The sequence below is a fragment of the Lepisma saccharinum genome, unplaced genomic scaffold (genome assembly GCF_977018435.1).
Source record: "Lepisma saccharinum unplaced genomic scaffold, izLepSacc3.1 HAP1_SCAFFOLD_650, whole genome shotgun sequence".
NCBI lineage: Eukaryota > Metazoa > Arthropoda > Insecta > Zygentoma > Lepismatidae > Lepisma > Lepisma saccharinum.
The window spans coordinates 1-24942 of NW_028143321.1; the positions used below are offsets into that span (position 1 = coordinate 1).

At 35.9% G+C, this 24942-nt stretch overlaps 1 protein-coding gene across 4 annotated transcripts; it reads left to right on the top strand.

The window, feature by feature from the left end:
- The first annotated feature begins 3117 nt into the window (after positions 1-3117).
- Positions 3118-23463, top strand: LOC145983106 (protein max-like). Of its 4 annotated transcripts, none has more exons than XM_083116379.1 (5): positions 3145-3231; positions 3495-3566; positions 7661-7780; positions 15036-15159; positions 20505-23463. In XM_083116379.1, the coding sequence occupies exons 1-5, from the start codon at positions 3193-3195 to the stop codon at positions 20684-20686; spliced, it is 537 nt and encodes a 178-aa protein (XP_082972505.1). In that variant the 5' UTR covers positions 3145-3192; the 3' UTR covers positions 20687-23463. The 4 variants fall into 4 exon arrangements, with proteins under 4 accessions (XP_082972507.1, XP_082972508.1, XP_082972505.1 ...); XM_083116380.1 differs by having other exon boundaries at positions 3147-3231; positions 7661-7768; XM_083116381.1 differs by lacking the exon at positions 3495-3566 and having other exon boundaries at positions 3118-3231.
- The last annotated feature ends 1479 nt before the right edge of the window (positions 23464-24942 follow it).

Sequence of the window (24942 nt, forward strand, 5' to 3'; positions counted from 1 at the left end):
GAAAGCCCTCAAATGTCAACCTCTATCCTGGAAACTTTAATCCTGCAGGTGAACGAATCTCTGGCGCCTGGAACCACAGTCAAAATAATAATTTGTGGTGGGTTGTATTTTCAGTGTCTGCGTGTATTTGTTTTCGTCCTTCGTAACTTTCACCTAATCACCATTGAACCTCATCGTCGCCATTAGCCAAGTTAGCAGAAAAGTGACTTCACATAGAACAAATCAGTCGAATCAGCAACAACTTACTTTTTCAAAAGTGGAGTTTCGTTAGTTCATACCCTTCGAAAGTTGAGGTGGTAGTTTCAATTTCACATTGTTTCATTCTTGGATCAAGGCAGATAAGTCCGTGAACAATAAAGTTGTTTTCCGAAAATCTCAAATATTTCTCTCTCTCAATACACCCTCTTAAATGAACGCATCTTCTGTGGTGATAAAATGAAACGTTTTCTGTGAGTTCTTTATGCATATTTTTTCTCGAATGGCATAACGTTGTTGCCTTATATTGAAGAGGTTCTGGCTTCTATTACCCCCTCCCCTGGTGGGAGCACAATTCGCACTGGTTCGGACTCCACTTTAAACTGTAGGTTTAGTCCCGATTAGCCTATCTGAGCATAAAAGTGGATTTAAAAACAAAGAAACAAAATTTTCTAATGGATACTTCGTGACACCTTTTTTCTTTACTTCATCTGCATCTACAGATTCTGTTGACCTTTTCGGCCGAACCTCTGATGCTTCTAAAGTTTAAACCATTCTCATCGTGATTGATTAGTTTTCTGACGCCCTCAAAACAAAGCTTTCCTACCAACCTCTTTCTTCTTTTAATTCTACGTAAGTTAATCACAAGAAAAATCGCATCATTACGTAACTGATTGGCTATTATCAATTCAATAATTCTGTAGATTTTTCCAAACCCACATAACTGTTACATCAAAATTTATACACCTCGGTATTGTAGTGATTATTGTGATTACTTCTTTTTAGTATTCATTAGTAGAACGAATACAAAGTTGTTGTTTGAATACAACGTAGATATTTGAATATGACATGTATAAAAAAGGTAATGAAATAAGGAAAGAGACACTTCTGGAATTTCAATGTAGACGTAATTACAAAGAGTCGAAATAATGTATTGTGTTGTTGGAGGAAGCAAGGTTAAGATGTTTTTTGTATTGGTTCATTTAGAGATTATTTTAATCATGCGCAGGCCGGGATTTCTATATGTGAAGGCCCGGAGCTTACAACACGAAGACCCCACCCCAATCCCCTCCAGTTTCAGTTATAACTTTTCGCTAAGCTACATGAGGTGGTTAGTTATACATATTTCTACATTTTTTCATCACATCTGTAGTGCCTCCTTTTTTTCTTTATGCAGTACTTTTCAAAGCAGTTTTCCCCAGAGAAGGCCCAGAGCTGCAGCCGTCAAGGTCACCTTAAATCTTTACCATACCCTGCATAATTTTGCACCTCCTAAGCCTACTAGCTGCTTCTAATCATAGAAGTATTCAATTGATGACAGTTTATTTTGTTTCAAGTTCTCTAGTAATTCATTTTGCTTTCTAATAAAAAAGTTAAGACAGCTTTTTATGGGATGATAATATGTGAACATTTCTAGTGATAATATTCATGAGTAAAATATACATGTAATGAACACCAGAATACACTTATTTATTGAAACATTCACATATCCCCAAGTGTATGCACTTAGTGAATTTGATTGGGTGGGCAATTGGGTGGGCACAGGATTTTTTGGGTGGGCGCTTGCCCACCCGTGCCCACCCCTGTCGCCGTCCCTGCTTCGCAATTAGCCAAAAGTGGCAGAAAAGCGAAGCAAAATAAAGAAAATCAATTAACAATAAAATCAATAACTTTTAAATGGTTTTTTTCGGAAGATTTAGATTTTATTGCAAAACCAAGCCATTTTTTTCGTTTTGAGATGAAAGCTAAAACCAAGTTTGTAATCCTGTGATCTATTTGCGTCCCTACGCTTCAGACAAAGGAACGTAAAAGTAAATTCGCGTTAATTACAAAATATTATTAAATATACATAAAGAGATTAATTTGTTACTTTCATATATTTGTAACGGCACAATCCATCACATATGCATTCTACCACAACAAACTAATTCCTTTACTAACTGGTTAAATGTCAATATTACAAAAAAGTTGAGATGTTTTATTACGTATTAGTATAATTTTTATTTTCTACTTAATTAGATGTCATAGGCATATTTGATTTGTTTTTTTTATTATTTCATTTGACCCCCTTTCAAAAACACTTTCACAATGTGAAGTTTTTGCGTCCTTCCTGCAAAGACCCTGTCCTCAACCAGTTTTACTTGTAATTATCAACCTGTTTATAATAAATCACACAACATAAGGGTGCGTTCCGAAAGTCTTAACGAAACGAACGCATTCAACGAAAATAACTGGCTCGTGAATCGGGTGAAACCAGTTATTTTAGACTTATAGGACACTAGGCGAAAGCGCAGGCGCAGGGTTTCGTTTAGAGAGAAAGTTTCTTCATGGCGTCCAGCGGAAGAAATGTCCTTATGGCAAAAATAAACTCTACTGTGGACACTGTTACTCATTTTAGTCACATTCTAAGAACAGTTAAGGCATACTCATCTTGTGCATGTTGCTTCATATTGCCCTCTGTTAAAATTATAATACATTTTCCGAACTAGAGCAGTTTGAATCCATCAATCACGCGCGTTGTCTCCAACTAACAGACGATTCTCACTGAACAAACCAGCCTTCTGGCCCGTGCGTTTGGTGAATCTCGTTCTTGCACGGAATGCGACTTTTGGGACACCATAATGAACTTCCCCTCTTACTGAAATGAAATTACATGTGTGAAATCACGGCCAGCTGACGTTAAATTTTCGAACCCATTTTCTGGGGGCCAGATCCCCCTGTGTCCCAACTTGGCAACGCAACTACCCAAAAAACCTTGTATTTTTTAAAAAAATAAGAAGTACACACGCACCTAAGGAGAATTGTTTTGGGAAATAAGAAGAAACACACATGTAATCGTTCGATATCAACCACGTGTACTTGTCGCGTGGCGTTATGCGCTTGATCATGCTGGGTCTCATGCTCATCATCTGTGCCTCAACGAGTAGTTGGAGGTGGAGGAGTCGCCATTTTTCCTGTTTTGCAATTAGAAAATGGCCTGATTAGAGTGTCTGGAAAATGAGCGACGACGAGAGGGATATCGACATCGAGAGCGATGTAAGGAATTTATAAATTATAATTTTGACTTTTAGCGTACTTATAGTATATTTTATGTAGAAGATTATTCACTGTAGTGTAGTTTATTTTCATAATAAAAAGTTCGTTCGTAGGTAAACAGCCATTTTGAGATCAGATATGGAGTTCTCTACTGTTGCGCGATCTGTTTTTAACGAAAATCGTAAACAAATAGAACTTATTTCGACGTTTGCGACTTAACTATTACAATTTGCTTTTTATTTTATTGTACCTTTGCTTGCTAGGAGGATGACGGCGCGGATTCGGATTCAACGGGTCCCCAGCTGCGTCAAGCGGGAAGCGAATATATGACACAGGTGAGAAACGGAATAAAAAGTTTTGTTTTTCTCTCCTTGAACAAAGCTCGTCAAATATTTACATACAGTTGAACATAATAGTATGTATTTACATAGCAATGGCGAATTTCAAATTAATAATTAGGTTTTCGTGTTTGGTTAGGGCGAATTAATTGTGCAATCATCTTGACGTGACTGTTGACATCTGATAAGATTGTAATCGGAATGCTATTTAATAGCCCGTTTGTGTGATATTGGTCTGCTTTGTCTCCAGGTATTGCAATAAATATTTATACGCATATTATATTTCAAAATTTTGTCAGCTGAAAATTAGTTTTTTTTTCTACCAACATTTATACCTATAAATATATCGACCAGCAGTTTTTCTCGCAGAAATATCTGTCGTATTCCAAAAACTTAACCTTAATTATTTCGTAATTGATGCAGCGCAATGTTTTTGTTTATGTGCAGATAGAATTTTATGACAAGGTCATATTAGTAGGTCAGCGAAAGTGTTTGCCGTACATCCATAACCTTGAACAAAAGCCTCTTGTCAGTAACGAATACTGCATGAAAAGAAAAAGCAAATTGCGTTTACCATATGATAAGATGTAATATATTTTTTTTGTGGCAATTTACTTTTTTTTACGATCTATTTTTTTGTTGCATATTTTAGTACTGTTATATAATTTTTAAATGTAACAGCCGCAGTTAGCACACAAATGCCAGTTTTGTTGCTACCCAATAATTATTTGCCAGAGAATAGTAACTGTCTTGGAGAAACTATAAGGATCCATGGTATGTAAGGTTAGTATGTAGAATTGTGTTTGTAACTTTTAAACGTAGGAAAAGCATGGGGTATTATTACTTTTGAGGGCTGTGACTAACATGATTGTATGATTAGTTAATTAACTAAACCTTATAATTGTAAAGTGTAGCATTGCATAATTTATTGAATGCAGGTATACACTACATACAAAGTGATTAAAATTTTGGAAAATCGGAATTTGGTACTAGTTCTGTATAGTGGAGACACCTAGAAATAATTTATTTCGAATTTTTTTACATTGCTAACGTACAATTCTGCATTGCGGAACATTTCTTTAGGTGTAATAATGAATATCTAACAGAAATAATGACAATTTCTTACATTTACGAGTACTTACTGTTTTTCCTTTTTCTCGGTTCTCTAACATGCAATATGACGAAAGCGTACTGGTTCATTGCGCAATGTGGCAGTGTTTTGTTGATTTGGAATGTGAATGCAGCGTTTCAACCTTATTCACTGAAAAATACCTAATTTCGTGGCTGGATTGGAAATTATGCTAATACCTCGTTAGCCCCACAAACCATCAACCACAAACTATTGGTGTTAGCCCTACGAACCATTTCCGGTAAGGTTAGGTTAGGCAAACAGTTAAAAAACTTCACGACGCATCCTAGACACGTCATCTTCTTGCGAAAACACGGCATGGTTTGCAATCGTTATTGGGGGTTATCAGCTATGTCATCTAATACACGGAACATCGTGTTCACGTGCAGAAAGCAAATGGCAGCAACAGCAATTCCGTGTCGGAGTGATATTTTCTCAGAAGAAAACTTGACTTTGCGTTGAAAAGGATAAAAACTACATTCCCAAACCTCAACAACACTACAGAAAATTATTTCCGTAAGTACTTTCTTCTGTAAAAAGTAAGAAATCCGTCTCCAATATACAGAACTGTTACCTGGAATTTTTCTTCAGGACCTATCACCACCTTGTTCTCCTTACTGTTTGGTGTAACCAGTGTTAGTAAATACTGCGTCATGTATTAGCTTAATATAAATGGTAACAATATCATCTCGGGACAACAGATTTCTTCATTTTTTACAGAAGAAAGTATTTACTGAAATGAGTTTCTCTAGCATTTTGAAAATTCTTGGAGGTATTTTCTTTCATCGTTGATTCTGTTTGACTGGGAATTCATGTGTTTTTCATGAAAAATATCTCTCCGACGCACAATTGCCGTTGCTGTTCTTTGCTTCCTCTACGTGAACCGAATGTTGCGCATGTTTGATGACGTAACCTCCTGTCAGTGTTTCCAACCACGCCGTTGTTTTGCAAGAAGATGAAAAAACTAAATATACATTCCTGATGTTACTACGACCCCAAATTTTAACTGTTTGCCTAACCTTACCGTTAATGGTTTGTGGTGCTATGCATCAATGGTGTGTGGGGCATTTTTCAGTTAAGAAGGTTGGAAGCACTGTATGCCACTGATCTATGATGCTACTGAAGCTGTGCCCGCCATATTGTGTGTTACGGAAGCAAAAAAACGACAAACAATAATTACTGTTATTAACATTATTTCCGTGAGAAACGCAAAATCACACCATAAAGAATGTTTCGCAATCCACAATAGGTAAGTACGAATGTAAAAAATGACGTCCCGAGATGGTATAAGTACCATATCAATATTTACAAGTGCTGAAATGGATGTCTTTATTTTGTGAATCCATTGTAGGGAATCAGGCAAACATTTACATTAAGATGAAGTTGTTATTAGTGTTATAATAATTGGCATAAAGACATATTATTTTTAATACTGCAGGGACTGTAAACCATATTATATGAACTTTATGTACTATATTTAAAGTGCTTATTACATGCCAGAATGTATTTTATATTTGTAGATTTTCCAGAAACTTGCATCTTAATATTATTGTTGTGTGCATTATTTGATTTTTTTTCGCAGTATTTATGTTAAGGTGAAGATTGGAATAAGAATTAATATTTTTTAATTTATTTTTTGTTTTTCCCACCAATTTCAAACCATTCCTATCATTCTTTTCTGTATGCACATGGTACATATTTGCATATGTTATTGTGACTTGAAATTTGTGACAGTGTGGGAGAAAAATGTTTATTGTTAACAGATTAATATGTTTTATTCTAATTTCTTATCTTATTGTATGCACACACAAAAAAGTTTTACATATTGGTTGTGCAAATTAGGTCAACCTGTAACATTTTTTTAAATGCCAATCAGCATTGAAATTAATAATATTGTTGTTTATTATATTTTAATTACTCACTGATATCTAGTGTTTTGATACAGATGGTTGATAGGTGATGCTTTTTTGTGTGTGTAGTGTTTGAAATGAAGTTCATGGATATTGTGGTTTCCACCGTGCCAAGTTTTTTGGTTAGATTTTTCTTGTCAATTTGTTTGCTTAGGTCATTTATTCATTGTTGTTTGATAATTTAAAGGTTCTAGGTTTAACTTCCTAACAGAGCATTAGCATGTCGTTACAGGCTTATGTTTTTCTAATTATCATATAAATCCAATCCTACCTAAAACTGTTTGTCCATCCCTTATTAGGCTAGAGAATACAAGCTTTGCTAAGTTAATTCTTTCAATGGGTTTCAAAAAATATATATGTATAATTTTCTTGCTTGACGATGATGTTTTATTAGGAGATTTAGTAATAATTTTGTTCTTATTAATTCTTGGCTCTTTGGGAAAAATGACATCGGTCAAAAAATCCTTTTTTGTAACAGACAGTTATTTATGTTTATTCTTTTAATAGCAATTATTACAGACATGATATTCACGTTGGATCATTACTGTTTAAAATGTTTATACATGCCCAGTATAAAAGTACACATATATTTTCTTCAATTGATTCAGTGTGATGTAAATGAAAGCAACAGAAATTTCTGAAATTAGGTAGAAGTTACATTAAATTTTTCACAGTAACTAAATTTTTTTAATGTTAATAAAATAATTTTCAAACATAAGAATACATCTGATGAGTTATCGATTTGTTTCCTACCTACCACCTAGTTCTACACCTGATTTCGGTTTTAAATACAGTGGAACCTCTATTTTACGTTTTGCAGGGGACCAAGCTGAAAAAAACCCTAAAATGCAGGAAAATGTATAATTAGGGAAAATTTTGTTGATATGTTACTATGTTGGAACCATCAAGATTGAATGTAAAATCGCGGTTCCACTGTGTTATTTTATTCACAGCGTGTATTGTTTTTGAATTGTTTTTTTTTCTTGTAGCTTAAACAGGTTTATTAACTTCTTAGCAGAATGACATGTTTTACTTGTATACTTTTCATGTAGGCTGAGAAGCGAGCCCACCATAATGCTTTGGAGAGAAAGCGACGAGATCACATAAAGGACAGCTTTAGCAGCCTTAGAGATTCAGTTCCGGCCCTACAAGGAGAGAAGGTAAGGCCTCAGGTGTGCATCCCAAACTTTGATCTTTAATAAATAGCTATAAGAGACATTCACACCTGATTTTCTACATTATAAAGTTTTTAAGAGATGACACGTCGAGGTGGTCAATATACTGGCCGTTCTTATTGTAAATACTAATTTTAATGCTTAAAATACATAATTCAGAGGAAAAGCTACACTAAGTATCATTTTGTTATCTGTGGGGAATACAGGGGGCTATTGACCCACTGGCCCCCTTGAGAATTATGTCGAATTTTTTTCTTATCGACAAATTTCAATGTTTTATGCAATATAAAATTGGTTCCTGCGTTAGGAAAGCACGAAGAACAGAGATATTTGATCCCAAAGTATGGCCCACGTAAGTTTAAACCTGCAATTTCAGAGTAGTTTCGCCACTTTCTGTTAGTAAAACTGTTTGTATGCACGCTATAATAGCAAGAGATACGTCGAAAATAACTATCAGTACCAAACCTACCATTTTTAATTTAACTACCGAAAATTATAGCTGTTGTTGTGGAAAGTAGTTTTGGGAGGTAATATATTAACTTGTGCGAAGCCTTCAGGCTGTTCTGCTACACGTAAAGTAACATGCTAAGGTAACAGACTTACTTTACTTCACAAGAACACATTTCCGCAAGCAAAAATCAACTGAAAACGTTCATAAGCAACAAAATCTTCATAAACTGCAAAATATTTAATTTTCTCCAGGGGTAACGGAGGGTCAAGGGTACCAGAAACAGTAAGGGGATGGAGTGCCGGACATGGTGTCAGGGTGGGGGTTGCTTGCCAATTTCTCCTCTGACTCAGTTTCTACAAACTCTGATCTGTTTTTCTTATATGTACATATTGCTTACATTGTATAATAATAAAACAAATTATTTCACAGTTATGTTTAAACAATGTAACATTATTGTCAAGATTCATTGTATAACTGCTCTTTTTAAAATTTAATCCATTGTTATAGCTGTAACATTAATTAAACAAGAATAAATGTCTGATGAAGAGACTGTGTGTTCTGAAACATTTAATCAAATGTTGCATTTATATGCTTGGAACAGCTGTAAACTACAAGAGAAATTATACTCTGGCCCACAAAAAATTCGTGACTCGGGAACTAATTGTCGTAGAGAGATGAAATCAGTGTTGTTTTCTTTCTTAAAGACCAGACTTTTAGTGGAGGTAAAATGTGGTACATTCTGCCTCCTAATATTTAGTGTTAAAGAAAGAAGTAGAAATTGAAATTTTTCAGGCACAGCTTAACCTTCATTGTTCTCCGAACAGACACACAGAAATAATAAACATTGCATGAGCTTCAGAGCAGGCTCAAATCACGTCCATGATGATTCATGAATAAGAACATACAAGATAAAACCATATTAATGCAATTTCTTTGCACTATTGAAATACTATTTTCAACTCTTATTTTAACAGATAAACTTACCTCTTTCATGCATGCTTGACAGAAAATTATTTTTCCATCAGTGGTAAAGACGTTCATGCAGCAATCCACTCTTTCAGTAACAGGCTTCTAGATTTTTTAAGTTGGAAGAAAAAACTAACAGGAGTAACAAAAAATAATATACAAATATAGTATTTTTAGGCAATTACATTAGAACCGTAAAGACTATGTTTAGGAGTAAAGTGGACAAAATTCAAACCCATGGCTTTGGAAACTGTGTATTGTGGATATATTTATAAATTATCAGCTTGTTTGCGTGAGTATATTAGCTTTCATTGTTATATTTCTTATTTTACTGAATCAAGTTATTAAACACCTGTTGAAGCAGAGTAGGGTAAGAAGGTAGAGGCAGCCCATTTAATTATTTTAAAACTATATGTTTTCAAACTTGTTGACAAAACATATACAACTGTATGTAACTTCATGTAGCTTGAGTTAACTCAGGATAATAAAATCAAACTCTTGTACGTATATATAATTTATTACATTAGTATTAATTATTTTAAACTATGGTTCAATTTTGATCTATACTTATTATGATTGTAGGTACATAGCTGCACCACATTTTGGCATTGTTCAAATATGTATGTTCACTTTGGTTTAATTGATTTTTTCTCCTAATTGTACCCGTATAAAGAGAGGGAATGGAAACATTGTACTTTCTCTGAAGGCTTTAGCCATTCCATCATAAATAAAACAGGGTGTCTACCAGTCTGGAAAACCTGGAAAAGTCTGGGAATTTTTTTTCTGGAAAAGTCAGGGAAATTGACAATTTTTCTGGAAAATTTTGTATTTTTGTTTCTGGGCCATACCAAAGCTAGTGACTTGCTACTGCTATTTGAAGAAGGTGTAAAAGGTATCAATTTGAAAAACATAGTGCAATATCCATGGATGGACCAGCAGTTAACTGGAAATTTCTCACCTTTTTCAAGGAAAACATGTCTATTAATGAGCCAGAAAGTACAACATTGTTGGAAATAGGAAGCTGCAGAGTTCATGGTGCTTTCAAAGCATCTTTTCAGAGTTCTGGTTGGAACATAGTGGTATTCTTAAGAGCAGTGTACAATTTATTTAAACATGTTTCAGCTCGGGAGAGCAGATTTCACAAGAATTACAGGATGAAAAGTTTTTCCAAAAAAGTTTTGTCCAATTCGGTGGTTAGACAATGGAAGTGTGGTGGAATAAGCACAGTTCCTTTTACCATTTCTGAAAACCTATGCTGACATAGTTTCTGGTACGAAGGAACAACCAAGGTGTAAAAGCTTTAAAACTATTAAGTCACCTGTGAGGAATCCTCTGTTACCAGTCAGGCTAGCTTTCTTTCAGACTTCTTTTTTGCAACTGATATAGAACCCTTTCTTGTCAGGTTTCAGTATGATTCACTAATGGTACTTTTCCTTGATGAAAATTTGCTCAAGCTACTGAAATCCCTTATGTCCAGGTTTATAAAGAAGTCCATTCTGCTTGAAGCTGTAAGTTCTGAAGATCTTTTGGAACTAAATCTAACTGATCCAGAATGTGTGTGTTCTGCAAAAGAAGTTGACATTGGATTTGCAACCAGAGCAGCATTTAGATTTGTGGAACTATCTGACGTTCAGGTGAAGATTGTCTGAAAATATTACAATGTTTGTGTAAGAAGAAATGTATGAGATCACCATTGAAATATAGGCTCACATATGGTGCAGCAAGTATAACTCCAAAAAATTGGTAAAACAATTATTTTATAATGTGTGGGTGGATCGGATGGCTATAAGGGGTGAAGGGAGACCATCAATAATTTCACATAATGTAATAATGAAAGCTTGTTAGCATATTCGTAAATTCCCATAAATATACAGGTACAAGAGGATTAAAGTATGTGGTGAAAAGATTAATCTGATCTTCTACAGTTTACGGTTTTAAACTTGAGTGTGACTAAGTGTGAATTTTCATCTAAGTGCTCTGATATTCTTACGTATATCAATTTTGACTGAATGCCAAAACTTTGGGGTTGGGGCAAGGAAAATTAATTTTTTCTTGGTAGATAAGGAATAGCATTAAGAGACCATACTGGTGGGGCAAAAAGTAGGGGGACAACCCCCCCACTCCCCTAATCGCCTCTACTGTACATACATGTTCATGTACATTAATTGCCCTAATGACTTGGTCTGGGAAATTTTTGTTCTTGGTCTGGAAAAGTCAGGGAATTTTGTTTTCACAAAATAGTAGACACCCTGTAAAAAGCAAACTTTTACTCTCTACGAGGAATATATAGATTTTTTAAGAACATTGCCATGTGTTTGGAAAGCCTGTGCTTTCAACTTCATATCAACTAAAAACTGTGAGCATTTTTTTAAAAAAATACCAATACTTCATGGTGTGTGCAGTAATCTTGGTTTCAATATCATATGGGTGATGTACCATATTTTCGTGTTGCAAATTTAATTGGTCTTTCCAATTAATTTCGAAGGACTACCACTTTCATTAACAGAGGTTACGGCATCTGGAACGGAGATGGTAGTGTGTCGCTACTTTGTCTATTCTTGGATTGTGGTAGTTCCAATTTCTCCTGCTGGGAGACCTGGTTTTCATCGTCTGGTGGCGCTGAAGGGTTGTGATTGGTAGGTTCGACTGCCTGCTGCATTGTGCTGCTTAGCATGGAATGGTTTGTGTTCCTTGGGCAGGTGATAGATGGTTGTACTGGAGGTCCTAATTTTTCTTGCTGTCTGGGATTTTTTGAAGTGTGGTGTTCCGGGTCAGTTGTGTTTGTCCGTTGTCCAAGTTTAGTTGAGTTTCTGCTGGATGATACCCTTTGATTTGATGATCACATTGAGGGAGCCAGTTGGAAGAAGTATGAATGTGGAGGAGATGAAATGGTGTTGAGGTGGTGTTAGAGATGTGACCTTAGTGACTTTTTTTGGCATCATTTAAGGGAGAATTCACACGGAAGCAACAGCTGACATTGCTGCTTGAGAATGAGCCAATCAACAAGAACATTGCATACCGTTGCAGCATGAGGGGCCTTGCAACTCTGCATTCAAATAGCAAATCCTCAAGCGACGTGTGTTGCTTCTGTGTGGAATCTCCCAAAGTCTTCTTCAGTTTGTTCTTGTACAATATGAATCGTCCTTCCAATGTAGTGGCTGTGACATTGGCACATGGTCGTGTAGGCTCTGCAGGATGCAATTTTTGGTAGGCTCCTTACTTGGGCCGGCCCTTGTGTGGAGTGGTTAGCACATCGTGCTACGATGCTAGGGGTTCCGGGTTTGAATTTCGGCTTGGGCATGAATGTTTGTAAGTGTTCATTTATCAATTTCATCATATCACTCATCCCTAGAGGCACATATTTTTGGTAAATAAAGAAGCAAAATTTCGGTACAAAAACAGTCAATTTCGAGTTCAAAAGCAGTAAATAAAATGAAATTTCGCTGTTATAGCGGTGGAAAAGCAACATATAAAATGACATTTTGGTTTTAAAAATGTGAATATAATCTCAAATTTGATTTATAAACTGCACTATTACACAAAATAAACATATCCGTTCTAATAGCACATTAAATCATTACCAGAATATTAAGTTTATTCCTGTATAAAAGGGTCCATTTTTGCTTCTCAAATGTTTGCAGCAAAATTAATAAATTTTCCATGAATTGCATAACACTCAGGATAATTCTGACTTCAGAAAGTGCCACGTTGGTATATAAACGGTAAATTTCATGTTTAAGAGTCAATTTCACATTTTGCAGTTCTTTTTGCATCATTTCGTGACAAAACAGGGTAGGAAAATGCACCTCACACCTTTCAGACACATGAAAAATTAACATTACAATGTGTTGTTTCACATTTCGTGTATTCGTCAAAAATGAAATATGCATGCCTCTACTCATCCCCATCTTCGCAAATTAGCCAAAAGTGGCACAAAAAGCAAAGTAAAATAAAGCAAATCAATCAGTCAATCTTCTGGCTTGGGATACTGGTTTGTGTGGGAGTCTGAAAGTGAGTGCCTTGGATAGTTTGCCTGATATGGTGGGGTGATATAGAAATGCAATCCATTTGTGTAGTTTTTATTGCATTGTAATTTAAAGTTTGCCATAATTGCATATGTATATAAATAAAAAAGTAGAGAACTGAAATATCATCTGTTGTTTTGGAGAAATTACATGTGAAGTAGTGAAGAGTCAATGCAAGTAGAATGATTCAATTTTGTTATTGGGGTTTGAAAGAAAAAACTACATTTAGCAAGCATGCATCCATACTTACAAGTTTTCTGGTACAATGAATTATCGCCGATGATAAGTAGTGGATTTGCTTGAAATGGCAACATTTATCTCCTAATGGAGATTTCATTTGGAACATCATCTATGATCTGCCACTCTATAGGTTTTTGGGTACTTTAGTATTATACAGACTACCTCATTTCAGACCGTCTGTTTTCTGGGAAAGTGAAAGAACACGTTGATAATAACTTTTGGTAGCAAATCTAACCCAATGACGTAAAATTATAGTTGCTGTTGTGGAATGTCGTTTTGGGTGCTAGAACAGACGGTCTGAGATAAGGTAGTCCATATAATACTGAAGTACGGTTTTTGTTTTAAAACTAAATTTGTTTGTTTTTATTCCAGTACATTCATTTTAACAATCTTGCTAAAATATTTAAGCCTTTTAAACCAAATGTTATATTTGGTATTTTTTTGTTATTTAGTGTCAATTTTCTTCCACTTGTGACTAATCTCAATGATGAGGACAAGTGATGGTATGGGGGAATTCTAGCTTTACGTGTGTAACATTCACACAAAATGTAAGATTCTGCACATGCAATCAGATTGACCTATTCATAATGCAATGATTTCATGTAATTATGATGTACTTAGTGGTGTCTGCTAACAAATAAAAAAAAAATATGATGTACCCTGGGTGTACGAAAACCCTCAATAAAAATGTGTTATGTGTGTCTCACTTTAAAAATGTAGCAAAATTGGAGTCCATTTGTCTATGAAGAACATAATCTACAGATGCCTGTTGTTTTTGGTGGTGAAACATGCATAAACATTTAAGCCTTATTACTTTGAATAAATTTTAAGATTGATTCATTTTGTTACTTCCACATGAAGTAGGACCACTTTCTGTGGAATGCCCATGTAATGAAATTGATGAATGGACACTCACGCAGGACACTATGCTCATGCCGGGATTTGAACCCAGGAACTTCGGTGGCCAAGGAGCTGGCAGCAAATTCACCAAGAAATTAGTCCATTCGATTACTCAGGAATTACAGCTCTGCACCCTGATTTTACATTTTCTTGCATTATGCATCCATCTTCATGGTCCTAATAGAGAAAATGTAATAAAATGATTCTAGGTTTTAGATAAGGGGATATTTCCCCAACACATTGAAGGGTGTAAAATGTGCCAATGCACCCAACAATTTTAATTAATTCATTCATCCTAGGTTTTATGTTTTCCCGTATTATAGGGTTTTTCACCTTGGGCCCCTGGAAAACAAAATTGATGCGCCAATGTATATTATTATAAATGCAACTATGAGGGTTAATTGTCCAACCAGTTCTTTACTTGCGAAGGGTTAAACTTTGTTGCCACATGCACTCAAAATTTGTTTGAGAAATGTTAGTGCAACTTTTTCTCCTGAAAACATCAAGAGCAACTTTTTCTCCTGAAAACATCAAGACCCTTCTACATTGTGTGCTTGTTGCTTAATGTGCATTTTCTTTCTGTAGCAGCTTAAACACAAATAAATTCAGTGTTTTGTTTTATTTTCATGTGATGAAGTAGTGGTCTGTAGTATAAACATTTCCCTTTCAGGCAAGCAGAGCCCAAATCCTAAAGAAAGCTGCTGAATATATCCAGTTCATGAGAAGAAAAAATTCCGCGCATCAACAGGACATTGATGATCTTAAAAGACAAAATGCTCTCCTTGAAGCCCAGAGTAAGTAGCATACACTTTGTTGTTTCAGTTATTGCATTCACAGATTTGCAGTAGGTGGGTATGAGCCAAGTTATGTGCACAAGTGTTACTTGCCTTGCCCTCGTCCGTAAAACCACCATTATATAAAAATAAAAAGTATGTAGAGTAGGAGACAGTAAACACTTACCAATCACTTTCTTTTTTTACCCTTGAAGGGCTCGGGGGTAAAACATGGTGATATTTTTGTCATTATTTAGTTTCTTAAGGAGAAGGTCATGAAGGCTACACTGTTGATAAATTGTTTTCATGTTATGTTTACCAATTTCGGAAGCATTCAGTGAATCCAATGCATATTGCATGACATGGCAATTGCACGTGAAAATTGAAGGTTGGCTCTTTTTTTACTTTGTAATTCAATAATAAACAAATTGTCACACCCAAGCCCTTCAATTGACAAAATCCTAATAATGAATTCTAAAATAAGCTAAAAATAATATAATTTAGCGAGATGCGTCATGTAGTAAATGTACGTTGAATTCACAACCAGCACACAGATTAGGAAATAGTTACAGTTTTCTAAATTTTGATTTATGGTGAGTGCAAGAGTGAAAATGATATTACTGTCAATGTTCCTTAAATGGCTTGGATTAAGCTGCTGTTTTGCATCTGGCATACTCTTTTTGTTAAGTTGTTGACAATTTTAAAACAAAACAAACAAAGAAAATAATAATAATTGAATCATAGATCCAATTTCCAAGTCTACAGTCTTGAATCTGGCATATAATCCTAATATTTGAATCTGAACTCCTGGATCTGATATCTGAATCTGTAGAGATTTGGATCTGCCCATCTTTTGCTTAACTATGCAATGAGAGGACACCTGAGGGTAAAAAGAAGGAACAGGTACACTATATATTTTTGACTGCAGAATTTTCAAAACACAAATTGTGATAATTGTAAAATTACTAGTTTCGCATAACAAATCTGAATTTCAATTTGGAAGATGTATTTATTAGTTGAATCAGCCACACGAACAACATAACCAACAATTTTGCTTAGACATGTAGTTGCGAGAAAACTTTTTATGGCATCGAGAATATAGTAATAACACCTTTTCTGAAACAGATGGAAGAGTTTTCTGCACTCCCAAACTTCCTATTTGAGGAATAATGTGTAAGAGAAAACAACATGGCTTGTGCTGTTTTTGTGACTTTAGGTATTTGTCGGATGCAATGTAGTTCGTGTGATCGATTCACTTCTTCACTGATTTTGTTATAACACCATTAAGCCTTGTTTCCATGATTATGAAAAACTAAATATGCTGACCAAGGCAGTAATTTATTTTATTAAAAACATAAACTAACGTAACGTTTCAACCTTCTAGCAAGGTCTTCTTCAGACTCTGTATCAAGTACAAAAGTAACCAGATACAACAAAAAGGGTAATATATATACACAAACATTACTCCCTCCAGACTATTTAGAAAGTTGTTTGGAACTTTCTAGCAGATGACTTTCACTTGCCAACTTTACTTTCACCACAATTACTTCCATATAGAATGTGGTTGGACTTTTAATCTCACGCTCTTTTCCCTTCATTTTTCTTCCTTCTCCTCTCCTCTTTCTCTCTTGTCCTTTCCACTCTTTCCAACATCTTCTTCCATTCTTTGTTTAACTTCAGTCCTCCATTCCAGTTCATTGTGTCTTCTTCACCTTTCTTCTCTATTTCCTTGGCTTCCTTCCATTTTCTCACTAGCATTCTCTTCTCCCTTCCTATCTGCTTAGCCTCATCCCACTCTATGTCATGTTTTGTTTCTCTCGTGTGTTTAAATATTGCATTTCTCTCTCTCTTAAGTCGTACATCATCCCTATGTTGTTTCAACCTGTCTTTCAGCCTTTTTTTTTCGTTTCTCCTATGTACACACACTGACATTCTTTACATTTCACTTCGTAGATAATCCCTTCCTCTTCCTCTTCTCTGTTTTCCTTTTTCTTGTTAGCAAGACAGGTTGAAACAACATAGGGATGATGTACGACTTAGAGAGAGAAATGCAATATTTAAACACACGAGAGAAGCAGGACATGACATAGAGTGGGATGAGACTAAGCAGATAGGAAGGGAGAAGAGAATGCTAGTGAGAAAATGGAAGGAAGCCAAGGAAATAGAGAAGAAAGGTGAAGAAGACACAATGAACTGGAATGGAGGACTGAAGTTAAACAAAGAATGGAAGAAGATGTTGGAAAGAGTGGAAAGGACAAGAGAGAAAGAGGAGAGGAGAAGGAAGAAAAATGAAGGGAAAAGAGCGTGAGATTAAAAGTCCAACCACATTCTATATGGAAGTAATTGTGGTGAAAGTAAAGTTGGCAAGTGAAAGTCATCTGCTAGAAAGTTCCAAACAACTTTCTAAATAGTCTGGAGGGAGTAATGTTTGTGTATATATATTACCCTTTTTGTTGTATCTGGTTACTTTTGTACTTGATACAGAGTCTGAAGAAGACCTTGCTAGAAGGTTGAAACGTTACGTTAGTTTATGATTTTGTTATGTCACATATCATAACCGTCTTCTTGTAGAACTGTGCATAAGCAATACTAAATTAGTATAAAATTTTGAAATTACTTACGTGAGTAAGTATGAAGATTTGAAAAAAAACAACGTTTCAGGGTACAACTGCCTCCCTTCATTAGGTTAAAGGTATTGGTTAAGAAACACTTGAAACAATCCCTGACAACATTCCTGTCTAAAAACAACCAGTGCTGGCTGTGCAAGTGAACGTGTTTTATTGATTTTATAAGACCCCGGTTCTAAGAGGTCACTTAGGAAATGGGGAACTTTTTTTAAAACTGGATTTTTAACTGGTTGTTTTTAAACAGGATTGTTTCAAATGTTTCTTAACCAATACCTTTAACCTAATCCTGTTGTAACACTTAGTGATGCGGCATTATGATTAGTGCCTAAAGAGTATATGAACCAGATGAAGGGGGCAGTTGTACCCTGAAACGTTGTTTTTTAAATCTTCATACTCACTCACGTACGTAATTTCAAAATTTTATACTAATTTACTTTTGCTTATATTATATAGTGAGTAACACGCACAATATGCAAATATAGAACTGTGCATGTTCTTTGTTAAGAAAACCCATATGCTTTTCTTATACGGGTGTTCAAAAATTATTGGTTGATTTTGTAAGACTATATTTTCACCAATATTGAACAGAAATGCATGATATTAGCAACATTTGAAAGAGCAATGTTTAAAGTTTTACACAGACCTTAAGCGCATTCAATGTTTGGCACGACAGATGTCCAGGTGGTACTCCCATTCTTGCCAAACCTTCTCAAGCATGTCTTGTGTGACGTTTCCAATGGCAATGTAGATGTACCTTCGCAGTTCCGACATTGCCTGTGGAAGTGGAGGAACATAAACATTGTCTTTGATGAAATCCACAGGAAAGTGGAGGAACATAAACATTGTATTTGATGAAATCCACAGGAAGAAATCCTACACTATGATGTCTGGTGAACATGAGCCATGTCTGTGGACACAAACTATGATCAGTTGGTAAGCCATTTTCTCCAACACTGATATATGCTTTTTACTCCAAGATGGCAGCATAGTACTAGGGCTATTCCAAATTGACATTCACAGTGTGAATCGACATGAAATTCACAATGTTTGGGACATTTCCAACTTCAATTATGGCATCACAAAATCTGCCAATAATTTATGAACACTGTGTATTAGCATAGTTTTCTGTGTAAACTGTTGTTTGGTTGCAATACAGCGTGAACACAAAAACACTCCCTGGTTTTGAAAGGGTATAACTTTAATACCAAAAGTAGTATTCTACAGAAATGTTCACAGTAGTTGTAAACAGTCATAAAGTTTTCATGGTGACCCAATTACAAATGCTCAATGTGCGCGCGAAACATTGAGACGATAATCCAGCTCAACCACACCTTCTCAAGCGTATCCGGTGTGCTGAAGTTGACAGCTGTACTGATGCGTTCCTGAAGATGATTCAAGGTTGTGGGTAGTGGAGGTACATAGACCTGGTCCTTCACGAACCCCCAAAGGAAAAAGTCACAAACTGTCATGTCCGGTGGTCGTGTGGGCCACTTGCATAGATTTTGATCATTGGGTCCAGCTCGTCCTATCCAACGGTGTGGGAGGTTGTCATTCAGTAAGCTGCGTACAGATTGATGCCAGGGGGGGGGGCACTCCATCTTATTGTAGAATGTAGTGACCTCTCTCTGCAGCAAGTTGAGGAATTAACCAGTCACGTAGCTTTCACCTGTGATTGTTGGCCCCTCAAAGAAGAACGGACCGTACACTCGACGCTCTGACACTGCACAAAAAACATTCACCTTGGGTGAGTCACGTTCCACATCAAGAGTGGCATGCGGATGCTCGCTTCCCCAGATCCTAACATTATGCCAGTTCACTTTTCCACTCAAGTGGAACGTCGCCTCATCACTAAAAATGATCTTTGTCGGAAAGGTTTCATCGTCCTCCATTAAAGTGTGGATAGTCTCGCAAAACTCACGTCGCTTTACCTTGTCTTGTGGATATAACTTTTGAACCAATTGCAGCCGGTACGGGTGAAAACGCAAACGCTTCCGTAAAATCTTGCTTACGGTAGATTGTGGCACCTGCAACTGCCTGCTGGCTTGACGTGTTGATTTTCTGGGACTGCGTACAAAGGCTTCTCGCACACGCTCCACAATTTCCTCAGAGATGGATGGTCAACCAGAATGTTCTTTTCTTTGATCACAAATGCATCCTCTCTCAACAAATGTTTTATGCCACTGCAGAATGGATTTGTGTGTAGGTGGATCAACGTTAAACTTACGTTTAAATGCACGCTGCACTATCACAACACTGCTTGTTTTGGCAAATTCTAACACGCACCAGCTTCTTTGCTGCAGAGTGAACGCCATTTTCGATGTTACTGCCCTCTAGCTACCAAATTCAGAACTAGCGATTCTGAAAAGAAAGATATTAAAATATTTTGAGTTAACTGAGCTTTGGATATCAATTTTATCAAAATATTCAAGTAACTATTAATTTTATGACATCTTGAAACCAGGGAGTGTTTTTGTGCTCACGCTGTACATTCTAGTTTTCATGTGATGAATCCTTAACATTCAAGCATTTGTCATTGTACACTATGAGCTGTCACCTGAAGTGCCATTATGTGACCCTCCTTTTCTTTTAATATTTTTTTAAGTTCTGTTCAGCTTAGTGTGCTCCGTCCAGTGTTATCACAGTGCTGAAATTGCAGTTTGAAAATTGAAAAAAAAATGTCACTTGTGTTTTTTTATCACTGAATTAGTAAGAGTTAATGAGTAAATCACTTTTTTTCAGTCCGCACACTGGAAAAAGCCAAAGCAACAGGGAATTTTGCTGCTGAAACTAGTGAAGTTTCTCTCGTTGGATCTAAAGATTCCGTATCCGGGTACACACACGAATCTGAAACGGACACTTCAGACTCTGAAGCAGCTGCCACAACAAGGCGACCCAAAAAGTTGAAGATCAGTGGGTCGTAAAAGTCAGTTATTCAAAAGTGACTATTTATTTTCACGGGTTCACTTGATTCTCATCTGGTCGGAGTCCAGTGAAATTTATCTGCATCGTCATCATAGTTCGTAGGGTCCTCCCTTTTTTCTTTCTTCTTCAAACTGCAGTTCGTCCTGGATAGAAACGAGTCAAATTAAAAACAGGAATATGATGAAAAGAATGGAAGTGTGCGAAAAAGTGGTACTTGTTGCCAGTGCCCAAAGTCAAGTCATCTTTTCTGGACCAAACTCTCTTTTGGGAATCATTTTAGTGATGGGTTTGCAACATCCAGGGAACATCATAAGGGAAAATGAGAATCTTAGGTTCCTAAACTAGGTGGCGAGTTGACTTCACGTGGCTGGAAACAAGCAACTACAGACTGTATTGAAACTTGGTTAATACCACAGTACCTGAAGTCTGACGTGTGAAGTTGTAGATTACGGGGTAAAGAGCTGCGATGTATGTATGATTCACTATTGTACGCATGGATGTGTATGTGTGTGTGTAAATAAAATTTGCGAGAGAGATTATATTATATTTAAATGTACATTTGCGACCAAGATAGGCCAGTGGTACTAGAGCTGTGTGAAGTCCTTGGTGCTGGAAAAAGTTTAAAGAAATCTAAATGTTGTCATCTTGTGACGCTTTCCATGTGCCCATACACTGCTTTTATGGTAGTTGATTGAGAGATATCTGATAGTTTCGCATCAGTGGTGTGCTATGTATAGAATAAACAGCGTAGTCTCCTATGGAGATATAAGTTTGCAACACTACTTGTGAAAAGAAAAAATACAATTGGTTGAACAACACTGCCAAAAGTCAAGTAAGTAAGCCCTGGTTAACTTTTTATGTCTTAATTTTAAATCAGGTATTGGAGGGAAACATTACAATTGCTAAAATTTACAATAAATATTCTAAAAAGTTATTTTTTTATGGACTGTTATCAAATAAAGCTGATGAATTGGTTTTTATTTTGCTGTGGGAACTACAGCATGAAAGTCTAAAGGTAAAAATATTTTGAGTAATAGTGTATTGCAGATGAAAAACAAAGGAACATTTTTCAGTAAAGTTCTTTAACATTCCACTAGTTCTGGATCTATGAATTTTAGGATAAAATGTCAGTGATCAAAGGAATGTACAAGAGTACTTTTCTTTTAGGAATACTGTACTTTAGGCATTGTTATTGATTGGATGTTTGTTCAATTAAATACATTTGTTGCAATAACAAACATTAATTTATATGAAACCTGAGTAAATTCTTGTGTTCATATCTGTAATGTCTTAGGAGTTAATGCAGCTTCATGTTGAAATTCAGAAATGTTTACGGAGTGTATCCATGAAAACAAGAGTTTGCGGAAACAAGTGAGTGTAGTCGGATAGGACAACTGTGTGTGTCATGCGGCAGTTGTTCTCTTGGACTGCTCACTTGCTGAAAACAGAATGCGTAGGTGCTTATGTGAAATGGAAGTGTTCTATTATTGGTTTGCGAGGATTGTAGTAGGATAAATTTGGATTTGATACAGATAGTGTTGAATGTTCGCAATCATTAAAGTTACCATTATTAAAACAAATAGGCAAACCATGGTGGTTATCACATGAATCGCTTTAACTAGTATCCACGGAGACTCGGAAACACTTGGCAGTGAATGAAAGCTAAGAATGCTGTGCAATGCAAGGGCAGGCTGACATTTGCAACACTGTAACTGTACTGCAGTTGTCACGTGTAGTTGGTATACAGCAGGCTTGAGCAACTTCCTTGCACTTTAGGAGACTGGTGTGTGGTTCTGTTTGGTACAAGCATCTCACCTGCACACTATATCCACTGAATTTCATTTTGTTAGCATCTGCCACTATCTACAGTGGAACTTTGTCAAGTATGCATTTCATGTTTACAAATAGTGGATAGCTGTTCATTATGGAATTTGCAGAACTACTAATTTGACTCATACAATATTTTTATACACAATTTGCAACCTACTGCTTTATGATTGTATTCGTCCGTGAAATGAAAGTATGGAAATATGTGTATATAAGTTACATACACAACAAATTGAAAAATTGTTGCACTTTTTCATTCAAAGAACTTGCATAACATTAACAACACATAGTTTCCTTTCAAAGAATCTTATGCTGCATGTGCAGTAACAAAACACAGCTTGAATGTTATTGAAATGTCTTTTTTAATTTTTCAAATTACGTTGTAAAACAATTTGATTTGGTTCCAAAGACTTGCAATCCTGTAGTTGACCAACTAATGCCTTGTTTTTTATTGTGAACATTTTTTTCAAGCAAAATGTATTAAATTTTGTTTTTGTTAGATATTGATTGGTTAAGTCATTTACAATTTTAACAACAAATGTGTATTTTGTTGGTGAATTTTACTTTGGGATTCCATGAAAACACTCCATGGCTTATATGATTGCAGAATTTCGAAGATATGTTGTTGCTATATGGCCAAGCATTGCACAGAAAACTCTGTTTTTGTTTGTAGTGAAGCAGTTTGAGGAATGGTAAAAGCATGCTTTAGATACGAGAGCCAAACTACAGACCATTCCATCCTTTCCAGTTCAACTCAGGGGTTCCTTGTCTGTATGCATCCTGTGGGGCCAGGGTACATGGGAAAGCTCAAGGACTGAGTCGCAGTGTACAAAGCATCATGCTGCCCTTTGTGAGATATTTCATTGTGATGTTATCTCAAATTGTCAAAAGAAAAAGAACAAAAGTTTGTTAGTTTTAGTAATAAAGTCGATATTTCAATGAAGAAAAAGTTGTAATTTTTTCTTGTTGTTCAACACAGGGTAATCGGGTCAAGTGTGTGCCTGCCATGCAGGTTCCATCCAAGTGGCTCTGGGATTCAGCCAGCATCCAATCAGTGACACCTAGGAATAAAGGTATCCAGAGCAATAAGGCTGATCATTAGAGACATGCATACTTTGTTTTTGACGAAAACACAAAATGTGCAATTATGTTCATTTTTCATGTTTTTTGAAAAGTCTGAGGTATGCCTTCCAATGAAATTTCGTGTTTTTTTTGCCAACTCAAGCATTTTCTGAAATCTGATTTGCGCTGAGAGTTATGCAATTGGTGGAAAATTGATTCAGCTGTAAATATCTTGGAAGCAAAAATTGACTCTGTTACACAGGAAAAAACTTAATACTCTGATAACTACTTGAAAATGTGCTATTAGAAAGGAAATGTTTATTTTGTGTAATAAGTGTAGCTAATAACACAGTGCAACAAATTTGAAATTTGTGTCTTGCCGCGAGATGAAAGAAGGTGTTCTTTACTAAATCAAATATGCTGATTACGAAAATGAAATCAGAAATGTTCCATCAAGTACCAATTTTTCTGGATAAGATATGCCACTTGTACCACTTAGCCTATATTTCATATAGTTAGCAATATATTGTAATTCATGAAAAACAAAGTAGCAACTTTCGCGACACTTGGAAACGACTCCATTACAGTACAGGAGGAACCTGTAGCGGGATAAAATACAGATCATGGAACAAAATTAATTGTTTGTATTACAAAACATAAAAAAGGCACGAGAAAGTTGCAAAAAGCTTGAAATGTATTTATAAGTTAGAAACATGTCCTGGGAACTTTCCGTTTGTGGGTGGATGGTGAAACTTCTTGTAGGAGTGTCCAGCAGTAATCTTCCAAACTGTTTGGTGACCATCTTCCCTTATATCGTCTTTCCATGGCAGCGATATCTTGGTGAAATCTCTCACCACATTCATCACTCACATCTCGGAGATTATGCAGGAAAAAATCCAAATGAGAATGCAGGAAATGTATTTTGAAAGACATGTTGCACCCCATAGCCTTGTAACAGTCCAGCATGTGTTCCGTCAGTTTCCTATAATTGTCAGACCTGACATTACCCAAGAAATTGTTGCAAACATATTTGAAGGCAAGCCAAGCTGCCTTCTGAGTATCTGTCAGCAACTCTTCAAAGGTTACGTCATTCATCAAGTCACACATCTGAGGACCAACGAAAATACCTTCTTTAATTTTTGCAGTACTAATCGCAGGAAATTTGGACAGTAAAAATTTAAAACTCTGCCATCTTTGTCCATTGCTTTCACAAAATTCTTCATGGAGCCCAATTTCAGATGGAGCGATGGTAACAGCACACTGTCTTTGTCAACATCATGTTCATGCAAATTCTGCCTGTGACAATAGCTGTGGTTGAGGCTGTGATGTATATGGTGTGTAATCAAGATCTTCATGATCTATTGGT

Coding starts and splice junctions, on each gene's coding strand:
- LOC145983106 (XM_083116379.1), top strand. CDS start 3,193: ATGAGCGACGACGAGAGGGATATCGACATCGAGAGCGAT. Junction 3,232..3,494: donor ATATCGACATCGAGAGCGAT/GTAAGGAATTTA, acceptor TTTGCTTGCTAG/GAGGATGACGGCGCGGATTC. Junction 7,781..15,035: donor GAGAGAAGGTAAGGCCTCAG/GTGTGCATCCCA, acceptor TTTCCCTTTCAG/GCAAGCAGAGCCCAAATCCT.